This window comes from Scatophagus argus, chromosome 2 (genome assembly GCF_020382885.2).
Source record: "Scatophagus argus isolate fScaArg1 chromosome 2, fScaArg1.pri, whole genome shotgun sequence".
Lineage (NCBI taxonomy): Eukaryota > Metazoa > Chordata > Actinopteri > Scatophagidae > Scatophagus > Scatophagus argus.
Window position 1 is genome coordinate 17,581,750 of NC_058494.1, and position 25,050 is coordinate 17,606,799.

Genomic DNA, 25,050 nt, shown 5'->3' on the forward strand with positions numbered 1-25,050 from the left:
TTTTTTTTTTTGTTTGCAGTTTCATTTTGTCACGAACAGTATTTCCCAATGCACTTGTGTAAATAGAAGTGTTTTTATGTGCATGATTCATGAATTTACAGACTGAATGTGCTTTAGTAACAAGAACATTGTCCCAGGAATTCTGTCATGATTTGAGTGATGTGTGAGGGATGTTTTTCATATTTATAGAGTCAAATCATCATGTTGCAAGTACTTACAAGCCGTGTACTTTAAATAGAAATTTGTGCGTATTTGTACCAGTCTCTTATACAAAAATAAGTGGAGCAACCCCACCCATGACACTGGCTGATGTTGTTTCACTCAGTGTTTTGCTCAGTGCATTTGACAGACATGTACTGGATTCCAGATGATGTGAAATCAAACATGTATTGCATTGATATGTTGGAATAAAGATTCCTTGAACTTTCAGTTGTTGTCTTAATTTATTAGTTATTAGTTAGGAGAGATACAGGATCAGGAATTAATCATGACACATTTGTGACGGCTGCATCGCCTCATTTTGCTTGTTTCTCCTCCGTTTCCATCCCAGAGCATTCTTCCTCTTCCTCAGCTGCCATCACCTTCATCACCGGAGACTGTGTCCTCCTGAGGCGAGCTGCTACGGAACGCCGAAGCCTCAGTCTGCCAGCTGCCTGCCCTGCAGCGGTGCCCGGCTGTTGCTGGTTGTTCAGCCCGGCCAGCGACACCAGTTGCACTTGGCCGGGGGTCAACAGGGTACCCTGTGGGTCATTTCTCTGTGGCAGCACAGCGAACAGTGTGACAGGCCCACCCCTGGCACCCTGAGTCACCTGCCCTTGTGGATTCACATTGGCCCCGCCTGCTTGCCCCACAATGAATGCCCCAGCTTGTTGGAGAGCTCCAATGGGAATGAGCTGCTGCAGGGTAGTTTGACCTACGACTTGGTTCCCGACTGGCTGGAGAAAAACTGAGCCACCAAGTTGGACTAAGCGTGCCAGAAGTGGTTCCGTGTTTAATGGGACCCCATTCTGAGCCCCAGGGTTGGCATTGTTGCCAGCTGCTGCTCCATTATTATTCACTCCTGCTTTGGCAAGTGCCTCTGCACTCCCTGAAGAAACACCACCCTCCACCACAACAGCCAAAACCTGAAAGATAACCCAAAGTTTGCAGAACATGTTGTGTCTCAGTCACAGCAGTCGACAGGTGAAGAACTGCGTCTTTGCTCGCTTATATAGAGAATGTCAGATTCAGTGATCACTAAGACGGGACCAATCAGAGCCCAGCCCTTTATCTCAAAACAACAAGTCACTGTAATCATCATGACCATGCTGAAAGCTATTTTTGCTTTGTGAGGGTCATTATTCTGGATCATGTGGCAAACCGAAACCAGGTATCAGTGACTTGCATTCTCAAAACCATTGTTGCAGAGGTAATATTTTCATGTCATGGCGGCATCAGAAAAGTTGACCAACGAATGGAACATGATATTAGAGCATAAAGTGATGTTTCCCGGGAACTTGTGAGGTCAGTTGGGATCCACCAATACATTACAATAACTTTATTTCAGGACTGTAAAGAAACAAAAGTCATCGTGTTGTGAATATTTTATGTCATCATGCTGCCCTAAAAGCTTTAATGAGAGCTACAATGAAACATAGGATGCAAAAACAAACATTTACAGCACTTGCTAATAAGATGGAAACACATTTATTGTTTTATAATTTCTATGGTAACACAAGGGTGTAATGTAATCTACTTAACCTTGATTTAAAGAGTAATTGTACACTAAATTGCTCTAACATACAAACGGCTCTTCTGAAGCCTGGTGTTGTGAAGCCTGGCACCACAAACAACACCGTGTCTACCACTGAGCGGATGTAAACTTTTCCCCAGTTTGGAATGCATTAGAAATCAGTTTTCTGGATGAAAACCAGCTAAAAATACCTCCTTTTCATATTCTAATCAAATTATTCTAGCACCTTAGTCTAAATTACGGAACAAAGATCCAAATGTCAAAGCTTAGTCTGACACAAAAAAACAGCAATGACCACCAACACTTGGTAAACTGAGATTCTGTATGTATCAGAGGTCCTTAGATTACAGGGGTTCACAGAGGCTGCTTTCTCAAGCAGCACTGCTGGAGCTGCTTCAACGAGCTTGTGTAGTGAGGAAGAAAATGAAGCTCAAAATAGCTGGTTGACGTCCATATCCTCTGTGGAGAAAACAAACAGCAGGCGTTAATAGGATAACAAATACATGGCATTAGTATTTATATGATGCTTGACAAATAAGAAATATATTATCCACATACTGATTTTTGTGTAAAATAAGCAAAAAGGAAAGAAAAGTGAAAGTTAAACTGATTATCAGTGTTTAGAAAAGTATTTGAGGTGAGAGTTATACCGTAATACGTTGGTGTCATGCTGTTGCTCTTACCGTTCTTGATACCAAAACAGGAAGTCCATTCTTTAAAGGACACCTGCTTGTCTTTGTCAGCATCACACTCCTGAAAGAAGTGTGAGGTGCAGTGCTCCATTGGCACCAGGGGGACTCGAAGTGGGGCCAGCTCTGAGTGGGACAAGAATCTGGAGAGGATGGATGAACAAAAATTCAAATATACATCCGTTTGTTCTGTATTCTGTGTTAGCACAGAAGAATAAAACTTACCTGTCAGAGGGGTGCTGGTCCAGCTGAGCAAACTGCCAGTGCACTGGGTATATGTACATGTTGTAGTTCTTCTCAAAGTCCTGTGCCAGCAGCTCAACAGAGTGATCACCAGCATGAAGACGCCTCTCACTCTCATAGATTTTTTTCACCTAAAGAATATCAGTTTGATTAATGAAATATATTTTCCGGAACTTTTCCTTTTCCAAAAGATGCTGTGTGACTTTCTGACTGACTCACTGAGTGATCTCACACTGACAAATTGCAACAAAATTGTATTACTTCAACTTGTAGGAAATGTTTTAGATTAATATCAAAAGATTTTTTTGTAAGAAATATTCCGGTTGTATCAATACATATTCATCTGAGCAGCAAATCTTACTTTAAAACGTTGTTTAGGTGTGAGGAAGCCAGGAGACATGGAGTCGTGTTCGTAGAGCTGCAGCAGCACATTTTTCAGCCAGTCCCTCATTCGCAGGGGGAACTGGATCAGCTCATTGTCCACACACGGAGGTATTACTGAGAGAGAAAGATCAGAGTCAGAAATGTTTCCTGCACTGTGCTTTAACTAAAATGTTTCTGTTTAAACCACAAACTCTTTGGTTAACTCTCACATTTGCATGACCCAGTGTAGTCCAGGTGGAGTCTGTGTCCTCTCTTTGTGCCCTCCAGGTTGCATTTAGTAGCAAAGAGTTCGCATGATGTGTCATAGGTTTTGTTGTCTGTTCCACAAACCTACACAACAACAACAACAACGCAACAATCAAATGCAGAGCTGCTGAAAACATTTCAAGTTTAGCTTTCAGCAGATCATCCGTACTCACATGATCAAACTCATTCACACTGGGAGGACATTCTGATGGCTCTTGACACACACAGCCTGGCTTATTGTCCGCATCAAGTTTACACGTCTTTCCACGTTTGCAGGGAAAGTTGTCACATGGATCTAGAAGAAAAGACAATGAGTGCAAAGACCTTTGAGCTAGAATTTATATGTATTTTAAAACCGGAGGTATGAAGAGTGATTTGCAGGGCTGGTCTGCTCTTATTTTACAGTGTGATAACTGGAAAACACTCCTCCCAACCTCCTACACTCCGTACATCCTGTAATAGCCTAACACATTCCTCTGCCATTTCAGTTTGTACAGTGATTAAATTCAACTCAATCTCTATTATTCACTCTGTAAGCCCACAGAGGAGTGTTTTGGTAGTGGCTGCAAATCAGAGTGACTCCATTCATGCAGAAGTTTTAGCAAAATGATCCAGTCAGCAGATTCCTCTGTGAAGCTGTTGGCATAGTGCATTAGTTAGTATGGTGACAAACCAGCAGGGGCTTCTGGGCGATGTACGGCGCCACCAAGGGAGGACCTGGAAGTGGGGTAGAGGTCCACTGTGGCTCTGATCTGCACTGGATTCATTCCTACTAAAGGACCCTAGAAAAATACACAGGAAATATGAAAAGGCAACGACTTGATATAAGAGAAAAATAGTTTCAAACACTCATTTATGACCACTTTAGACTGCAGCATCACAGGAAAAGTGAATGTCACATTTAAAAACATGTGAAACAAAAACCTTTGGTAATATGGCTAACTTGTTACCGACAGGAGCCTATTTACACATCCAGCAGATGTGAGCAATGCATTGAGCGATGAGTAGGAGGAGTTGGAGAAGGTCAGTAGCTCAATCCCTGGCCCTGGCAGTCTACATGTTGAAGTGTCCTTGTGCACAGTGATGAGCAGGTGACACCCTGCATGGTATCCTTTGCATGAATGACTAGAAAAGCGCTATGTAAGTACAGTCCAATTACCATACTTAGCTCCGTTTTTGGTCTCCACCGACTCCTGAAGTAAAAACATTTCTATGAGAGCAGTGAGAGCAAACCAAAACAGTACATTTCAGGGCTTTAAAATAAAAAATATTAGCTGAAAGAAGCTAAAAAGCTCTGTAGAGGAGAGGAGAGTCATGTGGTTACTATGAGAGACCACTGTTACAGTGCAGTCATATGATCCATTGTTAGTTTGAAAATTATTAGATACTGCTTTTTAATGTACAGACTGTGTGTGAATTACCCATTTTCCTGCCCTTCTTCTCTTTGCCTTGTGGACCGTATTGTCAACACTGCTGCCGTCAGACTCCTGGGGATCCTGTTGGCTCTGATCCTGTCCAGAGTGTGTGTCCTCACTCTGTGGAGAGTGCTTCCTCGCCCTTTGGTTCTTCTTTTGCTTCCTCCTCTTTCCCTTGGTGTGACTTCCACTGTTGTTCTTACTTTCCTCTTCTCCCTTTTCAGCCACTCTGGACCCTGATTCAGACGCTGCACTGCCCTTTGGTTCTCGGGAGTCCACATTTGCTTTAGGTTCTTTCTTATTGACACTTATTTCTTTAGATTTGGCCTCTGAATCTTTGTCCTTGTCTTGATCGGACACTTCCTCCCTGTCCATCGCCTCCGTGTTTTGTATGTTTTGTTCATAGTCATCTGCAATGGCGGGCAGTTCTTTCTCACTGGTTTCTCTCTCTTTCACATCTGTTTTTGGAAGAGGCTGGGTGTCATCAGTGTGATCGGGATTTTTAGCAGATTCAGTCTGTAGAGTTTGTAAGATGCTGCTATCAGCAGCATAGTCAAGATCCGCTGGGATCTCTGACTCTGTGCTTCCATCTGTTTCCTCTAGCAAAGCCCTTTGCTCTTCTCTGTCTGTTATTTTCTCAGTAAACTTTTCCACCTTTTCCTCCAGTGGCATCACTTGCACCACCACTTCATGTTTGTCCAGCTCCTTTTCTTCCTCCACCTCATCTTCCTCATCCTCAGTGATCTCATCAGACTCCACCTTGCCTTTGTCCGTCTCCACTTCTTCTTCCTCCAGCTCACTCTCTTCCCTTTCTTCCTCTGCTTCTGTCTTCAGCAGGTCTACCAGTTCCTCCTCACTCAACAAGACTGCTGTGCTTTTGTCGCTCCTTTCAGCCCCCTCAAACTCTCCCTCTGCCTTGTTAGCATTAGCATTATCTTCGGTGCTCAGTTCCTCATCTTCCTGCTCGTGGCTGCTGTCCTCAAATGGGACTAAAGTGGGTAAGATCTGTGGCTTGTTGGCCTCTTCTGTGATCATGTCCTTATTCATGAGAAAAGAAAAATACTCACTTTGAAATCATCATCAGCATGAAATGATTATGGGTTTCAGTTAATAATTGGAGTTCTGTTACCTTTTCTTTGGCCGTGTGTGAAGTCTTATGCAATCCATGATGTTTTCCGTGTGGTTTACTTTTAACCTAAATTATAATGTAGATAAATAATAAGCACATCCATTCAGTTAATGCCGAAGCTGTAAACAAATATCACGTCACATCTTTGGTTTGATAATTCTTTCACTGGTTAAAGTTCAGTGTCAAATTCAGAAAAGTATCAAAGGCTTTGTTACTCACAGACAGGGCAAATGTTGCTGCCAGTAAGCACAGGAATACTACACAGGCCCTCATACCTGAAATATTGAAATTAATAGTTTAAATTTTTAACAAAAAATAAAACAAAATATAACGATGTGCTAATTTATACGGAAACTGATTTAAAATAGGACTTGAACTCAGCAAATCTTTCACAGTTAAAACCAGACCAGTGCATATGTATGCTGCCAACACTTTTGTGACCACAGAAGAGCTGCAGGATTGGCCTCTGCTGTTGTCATGGTTACAGGTCTCTGAGATGCGCCGCTCTCGCTCTCTCAAAAGTCACATTCAGAGCTAAAGTAAACATCAGAAGCTACCAGACTGGAAAAAAGTTGACTAAGTCCACAAACTTTTTGTCTCTCTGGACGGAAACAAAACGGACACTACGGGGCCTGTCCAGGGGAACAATGGCTCGTCGGTTCAGTCCAGTAAACCCCAAATAGGTGTAGACTGGTTGGTGGGGATATGTGTGTGTGTCTATGAAAATTCACCAAAAGTGATTAACGAAAACAATTTGATCTTTCTAATATCAAAGCTATGTTACACTTTGCAATATCCTTAACATAGTACCAATATTACATGAAAAACTTTTCACACTATTTCATTAGTTATTTCATTATTTATTGGTTATTCATAAGTTATTTGATCTCTTTGAGGGGAATTTACAAATATATGCTGTCATATAGATCATGCACAGCATTCAGAAAGCAACATTTAAATTTGTCTATGTTATTTACAGCACATTAGCTCACTATAGTATGGACAGTGTATTAATAATCACAATCTCTTATGTAAAAACAATGATTAAGGCAACATCAACAAGGAGCCTCTAAGTTGTCTTTTGACTAAACGAGGCTACAGTATGACCAACAAGCAGTCACTACATATTCCACAAGAGAAGTTCAATTGCAAAGTAATCAGTGAAGAAAGTGTCTCTCTCTCTCTCACACACACACACACACACACACACCTCTGTTTGATCATCAACAAATCACCCTTCAAAACAGTGGAAAAGTGGCAAATTTTACCTGAGGTTGGCAGTTGCAAAAGAAATGGGAATCCCGCACAAACACCAGTATGTGCCCGATTGTGAAGACGTTCTTTTGTGTTCGAGACCGCGCTCGCACTGTCCAGACGCACACACACATAGTCTATGGTGGCAATGCTTTTCTAACTTTGGGAGGGTCTCTGGGCCAGAGAGGTACAGAGAGAGAGGGAGGGACGAGATCTTGTACTGACCCTCAGTTCGGTACACAATCTGCAAAATCTAAAATATAAAGTCAAAAAAGAGGAGACCCCAAGCTTGTTATTGAGGATAAGCTTGTAACACATAGACACATGGTAGCTTCATATATAAGACTGTTGAAGCAGAAAAAGCTTTTGCTTTATTGCTGTTCACTTAAGTTACACAGTGCTGTCTGCGTGCATGAGTTTAATAAATATCCAGGTTTCAAGTTTTTTTGTTTTTTTTTTTTGTTTTTTAATTTTGTGAATAATTAAGTGTATTATCTGTAACTTGTTTATGATGTAGCATAAAACCAAAAGAGTTTCCGAAAGTTGTCAGGTGAAACAAGATTTTAGGACTGAAATAATGCACATATTTGGCCACTAGATGACGCTCTGTCACAAGTTTGTCTTCTTGAGGCCAATATAGTTTTAATATTTTGATATGATGACTGTCATTTGATAAACAACACAACATTCTTTATTCATGTAGAAATATATGTCACACTAGTTAGACTATTTCAGCAATTATATCATAATTAGCAAAATTATGTCTAGCCAGTGGTGGAGGGTCATAATTTTTACTCATGTACCAGTACAGTACTGCAGAAATACTCAGCCATAAGGCCTGTACTCAAAATTTTACTTTGAGTAGGAGTACAAAAATGTTAGCAGAAAACACATATTTGGAGGAATCAAAAAATAAGAGTACTCATTATGCAAAATAATGCATTTCAGAATAATATATATAGTAATTGTTGATACATTAATGTGTACATCACTTATTACTGGGGCTAATTTAAACTTCTTTATATACTGCCGGGTAACTTACTCCATAATAATGCATCAGATTTTATTTGTTGAATATATTTTGCTTTAATCATGAGAATCTATTTACATCTTATAGCAAGACACTTCATTCTGTCCTTGAAGTAGCACTGTCCTGCAGGTTAATGTTAATATATCTTATAGAGATAATAAACCATAATTGACCCAACCACAGCAAAACCCTGCATCACACTGTATCGTGAGGATCTGGTTACTGGTCTTTCCTGCTGTAAGAAAATACATATACGTAAGATGTCTGATGGAAACTTAAGTATCCTTAGGGCAGATGTTGTTGACTGCTGGTCTGTGAGCCACAACAAGCATCAATCGTCCTGTCCTCATTCCTCCTCCTCTGTTCTAAAGAAGGACCTTACAACAACTGGTAGCTGTGGTTTAAGCAAACAGCTCCTGTCTGGTGAACATCCAGGCTAATTACATGTTTCTTTTTCATGGTTGAAATCCAAAGTGAGGTTAAACAAGGAATTCTGTAATCTTATTTTAGGCCTGGCCATATATGGACATCCAGGAAACAACTATGAGCCTCAGAGAGGAAATACAGAAGTCTTTATTTAGGTCTTCTACTGTACATGCCCTTTTTCCAAGGACGAGTCCTAATTTGAAGAAAATCATGTGACATCAAAAAGAATAAGTTACAAAACAGGTTTTGTTTTTTTCTTAAGTATATAATTATTGTATTTAGTCTTAATATGACAGTATGACTTCAATGATGTGAAGGTGTCACAAGCTGAATCCTCCTCATTATAAAGACAAACATTTTTTTCCATTTTTCGTTGTCTAGATAAATATTTTGAATCTACCCCAGGGCATGTGATTAGACCTAATTATTAAAGAATAAAACTGGAAGTACTGGTAAATAAAAAATCAATTTCACCAGAAAAAAGCCTGGCCTGATCCTATCTGGTTCTCCTTTCGTCTCTTAGTGGGCAACGTTGTATTTTTCAACAAACCACAAACCCTATGGTTTAGTATGTTGAACCATATTTCACTGAAGATTTGAGCGGGGGTGGAGGAAATTTAGTGACTGAATGAAACAGCTTGCTCTCTCTCTCTCTCTCTCTCTCTCTCTCTCTCTGCGCATGTGTGTGTGTGTGTGTGCAACCATTATCGTGTCAAAGTGTGTTTGTTTTGAGTGTGCTCTCTGGGGGGGGAAAAAAAAAAAGTACACCTTGGCGTGCCCAGAAAAAAGAGACATCCGGAAGGAAGTGATGCAATCATTTCAATTAAGGGTACATATATACAGTCATCCTCGGCGTTTCCTACAGCACATCCGCGCTTTTACTGCCTCAGCTGCCAGCTTCCAGCAGTGACTCTGATCAGACACTGAGTTCTCATTGCTGCGACATCCACTAAACAAGGACCTCTGACACATTTCTCACACAGGCTCTGAAGACGGGAAAAAAAGCTAAAAGGTAATTGTTCATATTTTAACTGTATTTTTTTGTTTGTTTGTTTGTTTTATATAATTGATAATAATTATATTTTACATATGTATTTATTGACTCCACAGACTCACTCCATATTTGCTGCATGTTCTGATTCAAAACTAAATGGTGTCTTTTACGCCATGGTGATGGGTCACACTTCACTAATGTGTAAAGCTGAGTTGCACTTTACACTAACATGTTTCATATTTTTCGGATTGTTTGTTTAAAAAATGTTTGCAAAACCAAGTTACCTCAAAGTTTCCTTGCAGGATGGAGTATTTTAAATTGAACTGAATCAAATCAGTAACAATATTAACCACATATTGTATGTCTGTTACAGCATGAAGGCCATCATCATAACATTTTGCCTGATTGGAGCAGTTTTTGCCAGCCCAGTAAGTTTGAAATCAGAAATAAAACTATATGATAGGTTTTTAAATGTAAACTTTATGCAATTTAATACCTGCTTTGTTTTATCTCTAAGATGTCTGCTTGATTCTGTAGATGAATTTATAGAATATGCTAATTGCATATTCTGTCAAATAAACATGGACATCAGAGTCTCCAGCCTAAACAACATTAAGCTCTCTGTTCTGTATTTTTTTTACATTTAATTTATACTGACTTGCAAACTTTTCCAGTCGCAGCCATCATAGCATCCATATAAACAATTATGTCTGTGCTGCTTTGCGTTGGATCTTTGCAGTGTGAGCATTAATACCATGTTAGCAGAACAGGAAGACTTAGCCGTTTAACAAGCAGGCTCAAAATCACATCATATGGATCTACATCGCTTTTTCTCACTTGAAGAAACCACCATCATGTAATCATTATTACTGTAAAGTATTATTCTAGTGTTTTTCTTGTACCAATCATGTCTGTCTTTTCTGTCTGGCAGATTTCATACAATGCTATTTTGGAATTAAATGAGCTCGACCCAAACACGGTAAGTGTTTAAAGTGGTTCTCCCTTCAAATTATATCACATCTGGAGTCATAATAACTCCTGGTGTGACAGTGCAGAAAGTCTGTTTACACATAAATCATTTGACTGCAGGCATGTTATGTTCCTCTGACACCTTCAACAAAATCCTAACAATAGGTGTGGTTACTCAAACACTCGCCAGACCCTCAAGACAATTTAAAAGACTCTTGTTTACTGTATGTCTGGGCTCATACTGTATATGTAGCAATAGTCTGCCCGGGCAATGGTTGACATAAATGGATCTTAAATGGATGAGATGATTGTTGGTTGTGCAGTCATAAGGTGCAATTAAATATATTGTGGTTTGTGCTTACTTTGTTTTTCTTTGCCAGACTGAAAGTTTGTCTGCTTCACAATCATCTGAAAATGACACCGCAGAACTTCTGGTAATAAATTTATTTCTTCTAGTAATGAGAAAATTATTCGTTTCTGATGCAGATGGCTTTCTGCATGACTTTGATTACTTATTTTCATCTAAATGGGTATGTTTTCCTATTTCTGCTGCAGAGCTCGGAGGAAAGTATCTCAAGTCAAGTAAGTTGTTTTCAATTTGTCAATATTTATATACAAGTCAAGAAGAAAAATCCTGTCATTCTGATCTACTTTATCTAAGGTGCGCTGCAAATGTGTCTGAAATGACCTTATCAAATGTATATCTTTACAGAGTCACAGTTCAGAGTCACAATCATTAGAATCCACATCAGAGGACAAGGTGGGTTGTATCATCACACTTTTTTTTACTTAACTGTCATCAGCAAGTTACATTTAGCATATTATTGCTATAGTTCAGCAGGAAATGTAGGAAGAAATTAGATTGACAACACAGAAGATATGTCCTATGTGTACTTATATGCTTACATCTTTCTTGCTGCACTCCCCATTGAATTGTTGCACATATAAAATGCTGCATTATTTTCTAAAGGTTTATGTTTCTTTTCCACAAACAGACTTCTGAGGAGAGTAACAGTCAATCAGTTGAGGATGACGAGGTAAGACCAATTATATCGAGTATTTTGTTAAACCTGGAATATTTTCCAACTGTTGATGAGTGGCACAACGTCCTGATGGTGTCCAGTTAGCTCATATTCTTCACTGCATTTCCACAGACAAACTCCATGGGTGAAACCAGAGATGACAGCATGAGCAGCGAGGAGAATGTTCGAAAGGTGGAAACACTTTGCACACTCTAGTGGTTTCAAACTATGTTTCGCTTTGACTGAAATGCAAGTTGAGTAACACTATGCTATGCTTATTATCTGCATTAGAATCTGGTCCCACTATTTGCAAGTGTCATCGAAGTCCACAGTTCAGAGGACAACAGCAGTACGGAGGTCACGGTTCAATCAGACGAACTGACTGAGCCCACTCCCGCCTCCATTTTCGGACAGGAGACCAACATCGCTCAGGGACAGATGAACCTACTGATGGTGGCAAATCCCAGCGAAAGCAGCGAAAGCAACAGCAACAGCAACAGCAACAGCGCCGACACCAGTGATGTTACTGATATAACTGCCACCAGTGACAGCAATGAGAGCACCATCAGTGACAGCAATGAGATCAATGAGACCAACCAGAGCACCAGTAGTGAAAGCAACGAGACCAATGAGAGCACCACTAGTGAAAGCAATGAGACCAATGAGAGCACCACAAGTGAAAGCAACGAGAGCAATGAGAGCACCACTAGTGAAAGCAATGAGACCATTGAGAGCATCAGCAATGAAAGCAATGAGACCAGAGACAGCAGTGATGAGAGCAGCGATGCCAGCAATAGCACAGAGGAGAGTAATGCCAGTGACAGCACCGAGCTGGTACAAATCAAAACCCAAGACTGTGTGAATGGAACTCAGAGCTGTGAAAGTGAGGAATATTTCTTCCAGGCTATTGGAGATGATGGTCATCACTCAGTGGACAATCTGATGGTGCCCGAGGACGATGAAAGGGAGTTAAGTCTACGGAGATGATGACATGCACTTGTCCAACTTTGTTTTACTCACTCTGAACTATAACACCATTAAAAGACCATGCCTGAAGACCACAGGCTGCCATAATTTGCTTTTGCCCATTACTTCTGAATTTTGATTTTGGCATTATAATGTTATCTATGTTACAGTGTGATTATCGTGATGATGGTATAGCCAAAGCATTTACTTGTTTTTTTTTTCTCATAATAAACAAATAATACAACCATGGTATTTGGTGCCTGCGGATTTGTATTTATACCAGTGAGTAAAACATGTACACTGCGAAAGTATCATCTGAGTACTGTACACTTTTGAAGTGTGTATTAATTAAATATTTCGCCAGTATAACGATATAAAATAAGACTACAAATAGCTTGCTAATGAAGCTATCTTGGCTAGAAAAGACTTTTGTTACTGAAAGTTAACTGCTGAACGATTCAGTCAATGCCAGTTTAATGTCTGTGTCGAATTAGATAATCGTGCTATTACAACCCAACAAAACAAAATACGACTTAGATATGGGCTATTGTACTTAAATAATATTATTCTCGCAGCTAAACATGGCCGGTTAGCTCAGTTGGTTAGAGCGTGGTGCTAATAACGCCAAGGTCGCGGGTTCGATCCCCGTACGGGCCAGTCACCACCTTTTTAGACCATCGTTTTCCTTTTTATGACAGTAGCATATTTTCATATGATAATGACATTAAATACTTTATACAAGACGTCAGACATATAAACTCCCGAGCTTTGTTTATATATAAAAAATATACAGTAGATGGCGACAAAGTCATGAGTTCTCACTGCTGCGTTCGCTGATAGCTCTTGAAGACTTTGCCTTCATCATCCCATTCAATAATCACACCAATGTCTCCAGGCTGATGTCATGCTAATTAATTGCACTAAACCTAATAACACAGGTTTATTAGTTGCCACTTTAAGACCATGCTTGTGAAACCAAGATGACTTGTCCAGTGTCTGTTATCTGATGGAGGCTTTCATCATATTCTGTTTAGACACATGAAGACGAGGCCTTAAAGCTAAATTTGAAACAAACTGGTGCACCTTTGTTACCGTAGGTTAGCTAAAGGAGATTCCCAGTCCCATGCACAGCTACAACAAATTAAAAATATAGGAACATAATTCTGACATCATCAACAGTCTCCTGCACAAGTTATAAAATACATGCAATTATGAATAGGTCAAAGGAAGGCCTACAGTGGGACGATGTTAATGAATTTATGCAAATACTGGTACTGTACTATCAAGGCTACATGCTACAATTTTAAATGAAAAGAAAAAACCACGCCATTACTGAGTTCTTAGAAAATATTTAATACAACATATTAAAACATAATTTGAAAATGTGGGAACAATACATGCAGTCTTACAATTTGGCAAAACCAGATGAAATCCAACATAAGTGACATGCATGTTTGATGGAAGTTGTTTTCATATTGTTGCATTTCTTCAAAACATTTTACAAAACTATACATTAGAACTAACAGGCACAAATAGTGCCCAACAGAACACAGTCCTATGTTGAACCCATATAAACACCTGAGGCATTTTGTCCTCTTTGAGGTCACTTTCTTAACAAGGAAAGTGAGATTTTAGGTGTTCCTTCAGAGCTGGTATAGTAGGAAGTTCTCTGTGACACATGTGACAGCGGAGAGGTAGTTTCAACAACTCGCTGGTCCCTTCTTTGATGGAAACCCTTCCGTTTGTTTCCAGCATCTGAATAACATCTGGAAATAATTAAAAAGGAGGAAAAGTGTATAAAAACAAATCTGCAGAAATGGACTCAGTGTAATACTGTGAATCACGACTCCTAAAGTGCATCACAACAAAAAACACTAAATTTGCTCTCACCATGAGACTCAATAAAATAGTCAGTTGTGAATGAGTTCCAGTGCTTTTTGTTCTTTAAACAAGGAGAGTCAAAGTCTTGGCTGATGACATGGAGGTGTACATGACTGTAAAAGAGAATACAGGATACACAAACACAACATGTAATTCTTATATGTGTCTACACATCAAATATATATGTTTGTATATATGCTTTACTAGTCCTACACTGGGGAAATTCACAACTTAAGACTTAAATTTGCATTTTATGTACCAGTTGTTGTTGTTGTTGTTTAGATTTAAATGGCCATATTAGTTGTTGATAATGATTTTCAAAGCTTTTCAGACTGATATATTGGGGTGAATGATATATGAACAGAGTCAACGAATGGCTTCTGATTTCTGCCTCATGTTATCCTATACCTTGTGCTCATTAATATGTTCACTTTCAGTCTACACTAAAAATGTTGGCAGTCAAGGAATAAAAAAAATGATAACAGAAAATGTTTTCCAGTCACTGTACTTTCCTTGTAAACCCTGTATAACTATAACCCTACAAATCTAACCACTATGTGGCCTCAAAGGGTAAAGTGCAAAGTTGCAACATACAACATAAAACAGGGAAGAAGCGTTGTTTAGTGTGTTTAGTTATGTTTAGAAATTTGTTTTTCAATTTGCTTATAATATTTATATATAATATTTGGCTGTACAGTGTAAGCCAGAGCCAGGAAAGTGCTGTATAGCAGATTTCATAAAAATGCTTTATACAGTACAATCCCTTAAAAGCAAACAGGAATTACAGAATAAAACATTAAAAAAACAAATTAAAACAGACAGTAAGCATTTAAATTGGAGAAATAAATTTTAGACGTGTACAGATGTACGTGCAGGGTAGAAATGTTCTGAATGAAATGTGCTGAATATTCAGTCAAAGGCAGCAGTGAACATTGAGTGACCTCTGAGTTCACATTATTTAGTGACAAATAAACTTTTTTTTCACCTGGATCCCAGTATTTACATTAAATACTGCACTGTTCAAACTTACCTCATACTTGGGATGGCATGGTACCCCATGCGAAAGCGTAGCCATTTAGCATCTGGACACTGCTGAACCATTTGGTCAGCAACTTGCTGCATGTGTTTCAGCAGGTCACAGTGCTCCTCACGTAAGGCCTTCAGACTGGAAATGGACTGCCATGGGAGGACCAGCCAGTGGTAGCGAGCTTTTGGGTATTTATCTTTGATTACCACTACTTTATCATCCTTGTACACCTAGAAAAAGAGAGCCACTGATTTTTAATATTCTCATTTGGATTTAACAATAAAGTCATGCATCCATGATCCAGATCAGTAAGCATCAAACCAACTGTAAATCCTTTTTAACAGTTGCTACCTGCATGTTTGGGTCATGCATTGAGGCCTTCAGACCTTGGCTCCAATGTCCAACACTTTCCTGCAACAAATTTAAGGTATCACGCTTTTACATAATAATACCAGCTCTATATAAAATCCAGAGAAGGGAAAAAACACGTGCACATCAAATACATGCACACCCATTTGCTTTCTTCTCTTACACTGCTTTTTGTGGCTTCTCCCTGGCGGACCGTCGCAGACGCCTCTTCTGTCTGTTTGGCTGCTTTCATACTCAGAGCCTCTCTGTGGCCTTCTCTATCCTCTGAAGTCAACTGTCGTGGTCTTTTGGTGACTGTCCGGTCCCCACTGGTATCCTCCTTGAACTGTACAGTGTACTGGTAGAGTTTATTGACAATATGAAGCAGCTGTCCAGGCTTCATTTTGACCTCATTGCCCTTACCCACCACCACAGAATCTATGAAGGTGGGATTCAAGCCCAGCTTTGGAATAAAGATGGGAGATGAGACACAGTGGTAAATAACCAGTGGGTGGACCTTTCAGTGATCATTACTCCAGGCAGATTTAACAGAACTATCTCATGTGTCCAAAATGGGTGTTCAATGCCAGATTACATTGCAGGTATTTAAAATCACTCAGCGTAACAGTTGTTTTGTAATACTTTATGAATTTCACTCTGACAAAACTCAGTGTTAATTGTGATTCTTACCTGTTTAACTTTGACATAACCTTTGTTGCACTCTGCTTGCAGTTCAACTAGGGAAGAGGGATATAATGGTTTGCACAGGTTGAAGTTGGTTTTTAATACTTTTAGTATTTTAAGTACTTGGGTATTTTGTACTTTTAGTATTAGTATTAGTGTAAGTGAAATATATGGAAAACATATGAACATAAAAATAAAATAATGTAATAATAAGAAAATAATAACAATAATAATAATAATAAATATGAATATAAAAATAACAAACAACATTTTACATTCTAATTTTAACAGACAGATAAGGTTTTACAGTATATTTGTTGACAAAGTAATGTGTGAATTCCTTAAAACACATGAGCCTAAAAAGTAGAAAACGGGTGTCTATGTATATGGAAGGGATTGTATCTGGTTAACATTAAAATGCAAGATATAACTTACTTATCTTTAGATTTTCATAAGTTATGAAAACCAAAGAATATATTATTATAGCCGTGTACGTATATATATATTGCAAATGATATCAAAATAAATCTGGCTGTGTCTGCCATTTTTCCGTGCGGAAATAAACCCATGTAAATACCATTTGCCACTGTAAAGTATAAAATATATGCAAAACATGAAGTAAACTTGTGCTTCTGACCAAACTTTAAGTTTAAAACAAGTCACTTATGACATTTTCTTCTCTCTGATGTTGCTTCTTGCTAACGTAGCTGCTGTACCAGACAGAAATGTCTTTATGTTACCTTGCTGCCGAGAGCATTTTTTGTCTTTAATAGTCGTTTCTGGGCCTCTACCCAGGACAACTTTCTGTAGGTGAGGCAGTCGAATAGGTTTATGATTGTTCTCCTCGCTGATAAGCCAACAGAGTGGCATTTTATCATTCTGTGTAGCTATTTTAGCAAACCTAGACAACCCTTTGCAAGCCACATTTGTTTTGGTGACGCCTCGTCGCATGATATTGACGTCGCAGATGAGCCCTTTGCCCAAGGTAGAGGCGGGTTAGAAGATTCTCGAAGAGTGTAAACTGAGGTGGCCTGTGAACTTGAGAGGACTGAAAAAATCATCTTCATATAAGGTTGGGAATTATTTATTAAGTGTACATATGTTATTCATACTAATGTCCCTTTTAAAATGTTACCTGATATTAGGAACACAGCCTAGCTAGCATGTTAGCATTAGCCAGGCTGTAGCTAAATGGGCTGAGTAACGCTGACGTTAGCTAAAGTACGTAGGGCCCTGTAGATATGAGACATTGGTGCTGTTTTCACCGTGGGCAAGGTGTCAGGTAGTTGCTAATGTATTAGCATAAATTAATTAATACTTGAGTCATCTAAACTTGAACGGATTGTGGTCATATTGTTTGTGGTTGATAGCCCCTGGTTTGGGGATAATTATGCACAAGTAACGTTAACCAAAACAAGCATGTAAACAGTGAAATCAAATTATATTTGAACATCTTCGTATGTTATTAATTTCCATCGTGTACTTTGTAGATGTTACACTTCATGTCAGGCTCAAATAGTTAATTACCGGTCGTGGAATGTGGCTTAGTACATTTATTCAAGTACTCTAATTAACCTGCTAGATATATGAGGTACATTTTATTTGCGTATTTCCATTTTATGCTACTTTACATTTCAGAGGAAAATATTGTAATGTTACTCTATACTCCTATACATTTATCTGACAGTTACTGGTGTCTTTTTCTGTCTGCACTGCACTGTTATCGTAGATGTAATTGCCTAACAGCATACAGAGTACAGTTGTTAAAATTACCAACCCTGGCAACATTCAGACGCCGCATAGATATAGTCTCATGTGCTTTTTAATGCCCAACTTCGTCATAACAGTCTTTCAAGTCGATAATGCTGGTTTTTGGTTTCAATTCTCTTATCACCCTTTTCACGGAGAGGGCGGAGTCAAAGCTTAATGTGCACTAATGCGCGTGCGAATGAGAAAACGACGCTGTTCTTTTACCTGGCGTCAGTTCGTGCTCACCTGGAACTCATAAACCCCAAGTATGTTAAGTTTCTCTCTGACGTTGTTTGTTCACATGAAGCCCATCTGCTGGAACAAGCCTTAGAATCAGAATCAGAAATACTTTATTGATCCCTGGGCAAAAAACATATAATAAAATAACAAAACGTTAGCGACAGCACAGCTTCAGAAAGTTACAAGTGGGAATAAAAAAAAAAAATAGAAGAAGTAAATGGCTTAAAAAGTTAAAAAAAAAAAAAAAAGTAGAGCGGGAGCAATGGCAACAGGCTGCGCTCACAGTTAACACGTATTATTAGTTCATTAGGTTGTGTGTGGAAAAAACAAAGTCAGAGAGAAACACTCGGGAATTCCAGGTGAATATGTGGAAGCCATTGGCGTTAAAAACACTGACACGATAAAATATATATCATTAGTTCATCACTGGAAATAAAACGCATCAGAATGCAAACAATATCAAAGTAAAATGAGATGGTCAAAAAATCAACAAGCATGTAATACATTCATTCTTTCTCGGAAGTTTGCCTTTTTTACTTTTATTTTTCACTGTCCTGGCTCCATAGACATTAGCTCTTCATTGACAGCAGAATATAAATCTGCATATATATACATGATCATCATTTTATGATATCTGTGTACATTTATGCTGATAAATAATGAGTAGTGCTGTAAAATCTTGACACACAAACATCCTCATGTTGTATTATATGTCTGTGCATGAAGTACTTTCATATATTATTTCTATATATGTTGAGCATACCATAAGCATATACTTCATTGTTGACATGCATTACGTTGTAACTATGCATTTGATCTATATAGTGTAATTTAGTTACTACAATGGCCTTGTGATATATCATACATCCTTTACTTTTAAAGTAAAGGACGTACAGACATAAAGACAAAATGGTGAATTTAATTTTTAATGAGAGAATAAGAGAAAAAGCACATCTAATCTATCCTTTTCTAAACTGAAGCAATGGTGCATGCCTGACAGTTACAGGAACAACAACATGCAAATTCTTATTCCCTGTGCAGCACATTCAGTTTCATTAAAATACTCGCCATGGTGTTTTGCACTGCTAGGCAGAGTCATACCTGTACGATTTTTTTGAGGGGTTTTGGAGGGTGTTTAATAGCTAAACAGACTGAATATTGAAATACTGATTATGTTTTACCTTTCGTTTACTTTTAAAAGACTCTCTGTTGGAGGCAAACATGGTTAAGGAAACCGGCTTCTATGACACACTGGGTGTGAAACCTAATGCTACTACTGATGAACTGAAGAAAGCCTATCGCAAATTAGCCTTGAAATATCACCCTGACAAAAATCCTACAGAAGGAGAGAAGGTAAGTACATTTTCTCACTCTTGAGCTCACTCATAAATTTCCCTTGAATATCCGTGTATAGCCATAAATGATTTCTGACCCATTTGCATTTTCCTTTATTTTCTTTGTAGTTCAAGCAGATCTCACAGGCATATGAGGTGCTGTCAGATCCCAAGAAGAGAGAGCTATATGACCGTGGAGGTGAAAAAGCTATAAAGGAAGGAGGGACTGGTGGCGGTGGTGGGAGCTTTGCATCGCCTATGGACATCTTTGACTTGTTTTTTGGTGGGGGCAGCCGGATGCACAGAGAGCGAAAAGGTACAGAAATATTAGAGTGATAAGATCAGATGTTAGAAGTTAGTAAAGGGTCTGTGTTTCTGCTTTGAAAGTTTTGAGTTCAAATTGAGTTAGATAAAGTAAGAGTCAGAGCCACTTCTGCTGGGGAGGAAGCTGCAGTGTTCAACACTTTGTTGTCACAACAAGCAAGTAGCATTGATTTTCATTATTATATTAAATATTCAGTTCACTCTAATACAAAACCCAGAAAAGCAGCAAATTCTAGCATCTGAAAACTTTCTCAGATACTTTACATTTTTGTTCACAACTCTACAAGTGTCATAATTCTTTCATTTTTCCATGGAAGAGTAATGGCAAGTTTATTTTTCAACTGTACATTTTTTCTTCCTGGTGGGCTTCTTAGTAGCAGGTGCTAAATAAATGAAAAATGGATTAATTTGGACAGTTTAGAAATGCAACTAATTCAAATGTTTTTTTCAACTTTAACAGGCCTAAATATTACACAAAAAATAAATAAATAATCAACAAAAATCAGTCATAAAAAAAAAAATCATATTGTGATTGTCTCGACAGATAATGACACTGCGATATGAGTCAGGATTTTGTTTCTGCAGTTTGGCTAAAAAAAAAAAACCAAAAAACTTCTGAACCTCAAATAAAGACATGAACACACACAAAAACACCCTCCATATCTATAATCCTGTGTCTTCTTCCATCATTTTTTTTATCTGTGATTTAGGATTTGTTAGTATACATTTAGGCTTGTTAACTGAAACATGTCTAGTATGTAATATGAAATGAGACTGATATTGAGGACTTAAACACATGGAGTGTCTGTTGATAAAATTTCATCACTTTCCAACTTTATTCCAAGATACAGTCTTGATAATATCTGTGTCTTGTCTTGCCCCAGGGAAGAACATCGTTCATCAGATTTCAGTGACGCTTGAAGATCTTTACAACGGAGCTACAAGAAAGCTTGCTGTGCAGAAGAATGCTGTTTGTGAGAGATGTGAAGGTACGCCTTTTGCTAAGCAAGTTATTTTTTTACATGCTCTTGTTCCCATCCATCACTGGACCTGTTGAGTAATCCAAGCAGGCTTTTCAGCACATAGAGGCCATGAAAGGCTCTCTGTGCTGTAGCAAAGCTAATTAGTCTTGTAAACGTAATCCAGTCCTTGCTCCCACCGTTTTATATAATAAACCAAGCCTAAAACAAAAATAAACTTCATCTTTGCTATCCAGTGTGCTGAAATGTGCTTTGTTTTTCTTGGCAGGTCGTGGGAGCCGAAAAGGAGCTGCACAGATGTGCATGACTTGCCATGGCACAGGCATGCAAGTTCGCGTGCACCAACTAATACCAGGTATGGTCCAGCAGGTGTCCACAGTGTGCCACAACTGTCACGGCCAAGGACAGAAGATCAGCCACAAGGATCGCTGCAAAGCCTGTGGGGGTCGAAAGATTCTGCGGCAGAAGAAGATTTTGGAGGTCCACATTGACAAAGGTGAGAGTGAAGGGAGAGTTTTTCTAAATGCATCTGTGATTGATTAGAAATTGAAACACCAGGCCAGATATTATACATGCATCACTCGGTCACTTTGCTACCACAGGAATGAGAGATGGCCAGAAGATCATTTTCCATGGAGAGGGAGACCAGGAGCCAGGAATAGAGCCAGGTGATATCATCATCGTCTTGGATCAGCGGGAACATCTGTGTTTCACCAGGTACGGTATTCTCTGGGTTATTGGTGTGATCTGTGCTGGTACACGTAGTGCTGATAGGATTTTCTTTTAATAAACAGAGAACAGTGTGTAAAAGGGATTTATGCAGTATTCGTGTTGAATAAATAAGCACCATTTCTATTCTAGGAGCTGGTAAAAATCAAAATTATTACTCAAAGTCCCATCTAACTTAGCACCCTGCTGATTAAATTTAAACTGTAAGAGTTTAATCACCATGTTTTAATCACCATGGTGGAGTTTGCATAGCCCTTGGTGCCACATGGCAGCACAGTTCTTCCCACAGTCCAGTAAAATCACCTCTGTTTTGTTTTCCCCCGACCTCTTGCTCTTGTCATCAGGAGAGGAGATGACCTGATCATGTCTATGGAGTTGCAGCTAGTTGAGGCTTTGTGTGGTTTCAAGAAGGCTGTTCAGACCCTGGACAACAGAACTCTCCTCATCACCTCACATCCAGGTAAACCAAGTCAAGGTATTTGCTGAAACTGTCACTATATCCTGACAGTAATACATGAGATGGATAATCTTTGTAAAAAATCAGTCAGTGTCCTTTGACTCAAGTGTGAGCACAGCCTCCACACAGAGCTTCAAGCTCATCATGTTTGATGCCATCTCGTGGCAAAGAGGCATGATGACAAACAGTGGGGAATAACTTTTCATAACTAATTTTTAGTTTTTCTGTTCTTCATGACAAAATTCACCTACATTTTTGTTTTTTTTTAATCACAGGGGAATTGATTAAACCTGGAGACACAAAGTGCGTCTTAAATGAAGGGATGCCCATGCATCGCAGGCCATTTGAGAAGGGACGCCTTATTATTAACTTTTCGGTAAGACATTTTTGCAGTATCCTCTTTTCTTTAAATCTGTTTGCTTCTTTTCCCTGTTCACTTATCAGTTATATTTTTTATTTTGCCTGCTTTTCTTTCTGTGAAAGGAAATAAATCTACATCAGCCTCAGACACACACACACACACACACATGCACACACGCTCACCTCTCTCTGCAGTAACAAACCGCACTCTTAGCACACCCATACATGAATGTGTGCAGTACATAAACCCCCGCTGTGCACTTATCTCTCTCTCTCCATTAAATCACCTGTTCTGTTTTGTCTTGCCTCACCAATGAGATACCAACAAACAAAGAGGTCAGAATTTTTACACATGACTATCAAAATATTAACATAAAATATATTATTGTTTTGTGGTTGTTTCTTCCAGGTGGTGTTTCCACAAGCCAACTTCCTCCCTGAGCAGAAGCTGAAGGAGTTAGAGCACTACCTCCCAGAAAAGCTGGATGCAGAGCAGCCAGACAGTATGGACGATGACCTCTACATCTATGCTGACCTGGAGGACTGTGACTTTGAGAACAGAAGAAGACGCAACCATCATTACTACTACATGGATGAAGACGATTGCACTGGAGGCGTTCAGTGCCAAACATCTTAAATAACAGCTGGTCTCTTCTTATACCAGAGACCCATACCGTCATCTCTAAAGCAAAGCACCTTTTGGAATTATGTGCACTTTTTATTTAATTACTTCTCTTAAAATCGTAACTGTTTACCTGTTTTGTTTTTTTTTTTTTCAAGTTGAATCATAAAACTGTGTCCCAACACCCTCCTGAATTATTATCACACTCTTTGGATGGTGTCGGGTAAGTTAAAATTTCAGGACTAAACTAGGATCTTTTTTTATTTTTTTTGTTTTTCCTGTCACACTGTGATTAGAGGTGAGGGTTGGTAATACAGGAACTCCAGAAGAAAGAAAAACAATCTTTGCCTAAACAAAAACTGCCTACCTTTCGTGCAGTTACACTAAAACAGACGGCAGTGTTGATATAAAAATAACCTTTTTTATAGTGTTACTGAATCAGTTATTCTTGTGAACCACGTGTTGATGACTTGTTCAGTGTGTTGCTCGTGAAGATCCAGTCTTCAGAGCACAGTGGAGAGAGATGTGCATCGAGACTTGAGTGAAAACATACATTTATGCTATTTCACCCTTTCAAGGGCTCTTTTGTCGACATATCTAAACAACCTTGAAAATGTGACAAAGTAGTCCTGAGTTGTGGGTAAAGGTAACGATCGAGGCATGGCGGTATGTGTGTCCAAGCCACTATATTGTAGATTGTTCAAACTAATATTTATATTTAGTTTAATATTTCTACCTTTGAGCTGCAGTCAGTTGTTCGGTGATGCTGCTCATTTGTGTATGTTTTGGAAACCTTGTGTGGAAAGTGGAATATCTTGTGTATGTGCAACACAGTTTGATATGAGCCAAATAATGTCTGAAGTTCATAGCGGTGTATGTGTTCAGAAACAAAAGGTCAATGAGTAAGAAGTCACTTTATTTTATTTTTAAAAAACAATTAACAGATTGGGGGGAGAATTTTGAGAAATTCAACTTCATACTGCGTTATATTGGCATGATTCTACGTTTTATCTGGTTTGGGATTTTACTTAAGGTTATCTAACTCAGTAAACCCGCCCATTAACGGGCCCCTTAAGCCTTGGTCGCAGATAATTTCTCTCTTTAAAACTATCAAGTGCCAAGCTGCAAGAGTATTTCACGTTTGTGTTTTTAACATTATTTTAAAACTTATGTACACTTGGAATTTAAGTGAAAAAAAATGTAATCAAATTAGCAAGATAAGCCCATTGATGGGTTTGGCTCATGTTGACTGACAAGCTATTAAGTGTGTTTTTTTTTTTTTTGTCATGAATTGTAAATGCCAAATGGGCTGGTGGTTATAGTTATGGAGGGACTTAAACACCCGATACCTCATTGATGTGTCTGCTTGTTTAAAAGCCTTATCATAACTTAACTTGAAAATATGTTGTAATGCGGGTCTCTTTCAGTGGTGACTTTGCCTTGGATAGTATATAAACACAACTATGCTTACCAGATGGGGGATAAACAGATTTCATAATTCTTTAAACAGATGCAAACTAATGAGTACTCCAATGTCAGGGGAACTTACATTCAGCTCGAATAAGTGTTGAGTCCTTAACTGGACTGTGTGCTGTGTGTTAGGACCAATTATGTACTTGTTTATGCTCATGTTTTCTAATTAAATTTTCTGTCTCTCTAAGTTGTGTTATTGCTATGTGGGAAAGATATTTGTGTTTCCAACCGCTAATGTTTAAACATTTAAAGTTACTCCAAATAATCACAGAGGCATATTTGGTTTTACCTACTTATGATAATGGTTTTAAAGCAAAAACAAAAGCTTCAAACTGCAACCGTT

The 25,050-nt window shown here is 38.7% G+C and overlaps 4 protein-coding genes and 1 non-coding gene across 8 annotated transcripts; 3 read left to right on the plus strand and 2 right to left on the minus strand.

Moving 5' to 3' along the window:
• Positions 1-1,522: 1,522 nt before the first annotated feature.
• Positions 1,523-6,111, minus strand: sparcl1 (SPARC-like 1). The gene is made up of 10 exons (XM_046379372.1): positions 6,058-6,111; positions 5,839-5,904; positions 4,716-5,747; positions 3,968-4,076; positions 3,468-3,589; positions 3,258-3,378; positions 3,026-3,162; positions 2,647-2,795; positions 2,416-2,564; positions 1,523-2,191 (listed from the first exon to the last, which is right to left on the minus strand). The coding sequence occupies exons 1-10, from the start codon at positions 6,109-6,111 to the stop codon at positions 2,163-2,165; spliced, it is 1,968 nt and encodes a 655-aa protein (XP_046235328.1). The 3' UTR covers positions 1,523-2,162.
• A 3,291-nt stretch (positions 6,112-9,402) lies between these two features.
• On the plus strand, positions 9,403-12,751 carry scpp1 (secretory calcium-binding phosphoprotein 1). The gene is made up of 9 exons (XM_046414838.1): positions 9,403-9,560; positions 9,916-9,970; positions 10,474-10,521; positions 10,892-10,945; positions 11,067-11,093; positions 11,224-11,271; positions 11,507-11,548; positions 11,666-11,725; positions 11,825-12,751. Exons 2-9 carry the CDS (start codon positions 9,917-9,919, stop codon positions 12,518-12,520), a joined length of 1,029 nt encoding a protein of 342 aa, XP_046270794.1. The 5' UTR covers positions 9,403-9,560; position 9,916; the 3' UTR covers positions 12,521-12,751.
• Positions 12,752-13,082: 331 nt separating this feature from the next.
• Positions 13,083-13,156, plus strand: trnai-aau. The gene has a single exon. It is a non-coding gene; the product is annotated as a tRNA-Ile (tRNA).
• A 678-nt stretch (positions 13,157-13,834) lies between these two features.
• Positions 13,835-18,308, minus strand: aptx (aprataxin). Of its 4 annotated transcripts, none has more exons than XM_046414907.1 (7): positions 18,218-18,308; positions 16,446-16,492; positions 15,940-16,218; positions 15,759-15,818; positions 15,411-15,637; positions 14,390-14,493; positions 13,835-14,265 (listed from the first exon to the last, which is right to left on the minus strand). In XM_046414907.1, exons 1-7 carry the CDS (start codon positions 18,225-18,227, stop codon positions 14,111-14,113), a joined length of 882 nt encoding a protein of 293 aa, XP_046270863.1. In that variant the 5' UTR covers positions 18,228-18,308; the 3' UTR covers positions 13,835-14,110. The 4 variants fall into 4 exon arrangements, with proteins under 4 accessions (XP_046270863.1, XP_046270833.1, XP_046270852.1 ...); XM_046414877.1 differs by lacking the exon at positions 18,218-18,308 and adding an exon at positions 17,180-17,395; XM_046414896.1 differs by lacking the exon at positions 18,218-18,308 and adding an exon at positions 17,180-17,312 and having other exon boundaries at positions 15,940-16,101.
• dnaja1 (DnaJ heat shock protein family (Hsp40) member A1) lies at positions 17,363-24,894 on the plus strand. Its single transcript, XM_046414866.1, has 9 exons — positions 17,363-17,511; positions 19,630-19,781; positions 19,892-20,078; positions 20,971-21,075; positions 21,335-21,562; positions 21,669-21,783; positions 22,140-22,255; positions 22,528-22,628; positions 23,022-24,894. Exons 2-9 carry the CDS (start codon positions 19,650-19,652, stop codon positions 23,247-23,249), a joined length of 1,212 nt encoding a protein of 403 aa, XP_046270822.1. The 5' UTR covers positions 17,363-17,511; positions 19,630-19,649; the 3' UTR covers positions 23,250-24,894.
• Positions 24,895-25,050: the final 156 nt, after the last annotated feature.

Excerpts from the sequence above, each read along its gene's own strand:
- sparcl1 (XM_046379372.1), bottom strand. The coding sequence starts at position 6,111 with ATGAGGGCCTGTGTAGTATTCCTGTGCTTACTGGCAGCAACATTTGCC. Across the intron at positions 3,590-3,967 it reads TCGCCCAGAAGCCCCTGCTG|ATCCATGTGACAACTTTCCC; the intron begins GTTTGTCACCAT and ends CTTTTCTTCTAG. Across the intron at positions 2,796-3,025 it reads CACCTAAACAACGTTTTAAA|GTGAAAAAAATCTATGAGAG; the intron begins GTAAGATTTGCT and ends GATATTCTTTAG.
- scpp1 (XM_046414838.1), top strand. The coding sequence starts at position 9,917 with ATGAAGGCCATCATCATAACATTTTGCCTGATTGGAGCAGTTTTTGCC. Across the intron at positions 9,971-10,473 it reads GAGCAGTTTTTGCCAGCCCA|ATTTCATACAATGCTATTTT; the intron begins GTAAGTTTGAAA and ends TCTGTCTGGCAG. Across the intron at positions 11,094-11,223 it reads AGGAAAGTATCTCAAGTCAA|AGTCACAGTTCAGAGTCACA; the intron begins GTAAGTTGTTTT and ends ATATCTTTACAG.
- dnaja1 (XM_046414866.1), top strand. The coding sequence starts at position 19,650 with ATGGTTAAGGAAACCGGCTTCTATGACACACTGGGTGTGAAACCTAAT. Across the intron at positions 22,256-22,527 it reads CCTCATCACCTCACATCCAG|GGGAATTGATTAAACCTGGA; the intron begins GTAAACCAAGTC and ends TTTTAATCACAG. Across the intron at positions 22,629-23,021 it reads GCCTTATTATTAACTTTTCG|GTGGTGTTTCCACAAGCCAA; the intron begins GTAAGACATTTT and ends TGTTTCTTCCAG.
- aptx (XM_046414877.1), bottom strand. The coding sequence starts at position 17,390 with ATGCGACGAGGCGTCACCAAAACAAATGTGGCTTGCAAAGGGTTGTCT. Across the intron at positions 15,819-15,939 it reads GAGAAGCCACAAAAAGCAGT|GAAAGTGTTGGACATTGGAG; the intron begins GTAAGAGAAGAA and ends AATTTGTTGCAG. Across the intron at positions 14,266-14,389 it reads CTATTTTATTGAGTCTCATG|ATGTTATTCAGATGCTGGAA; the intron begins GTGAGAGCAAAT and ends AATTATTTCCAG.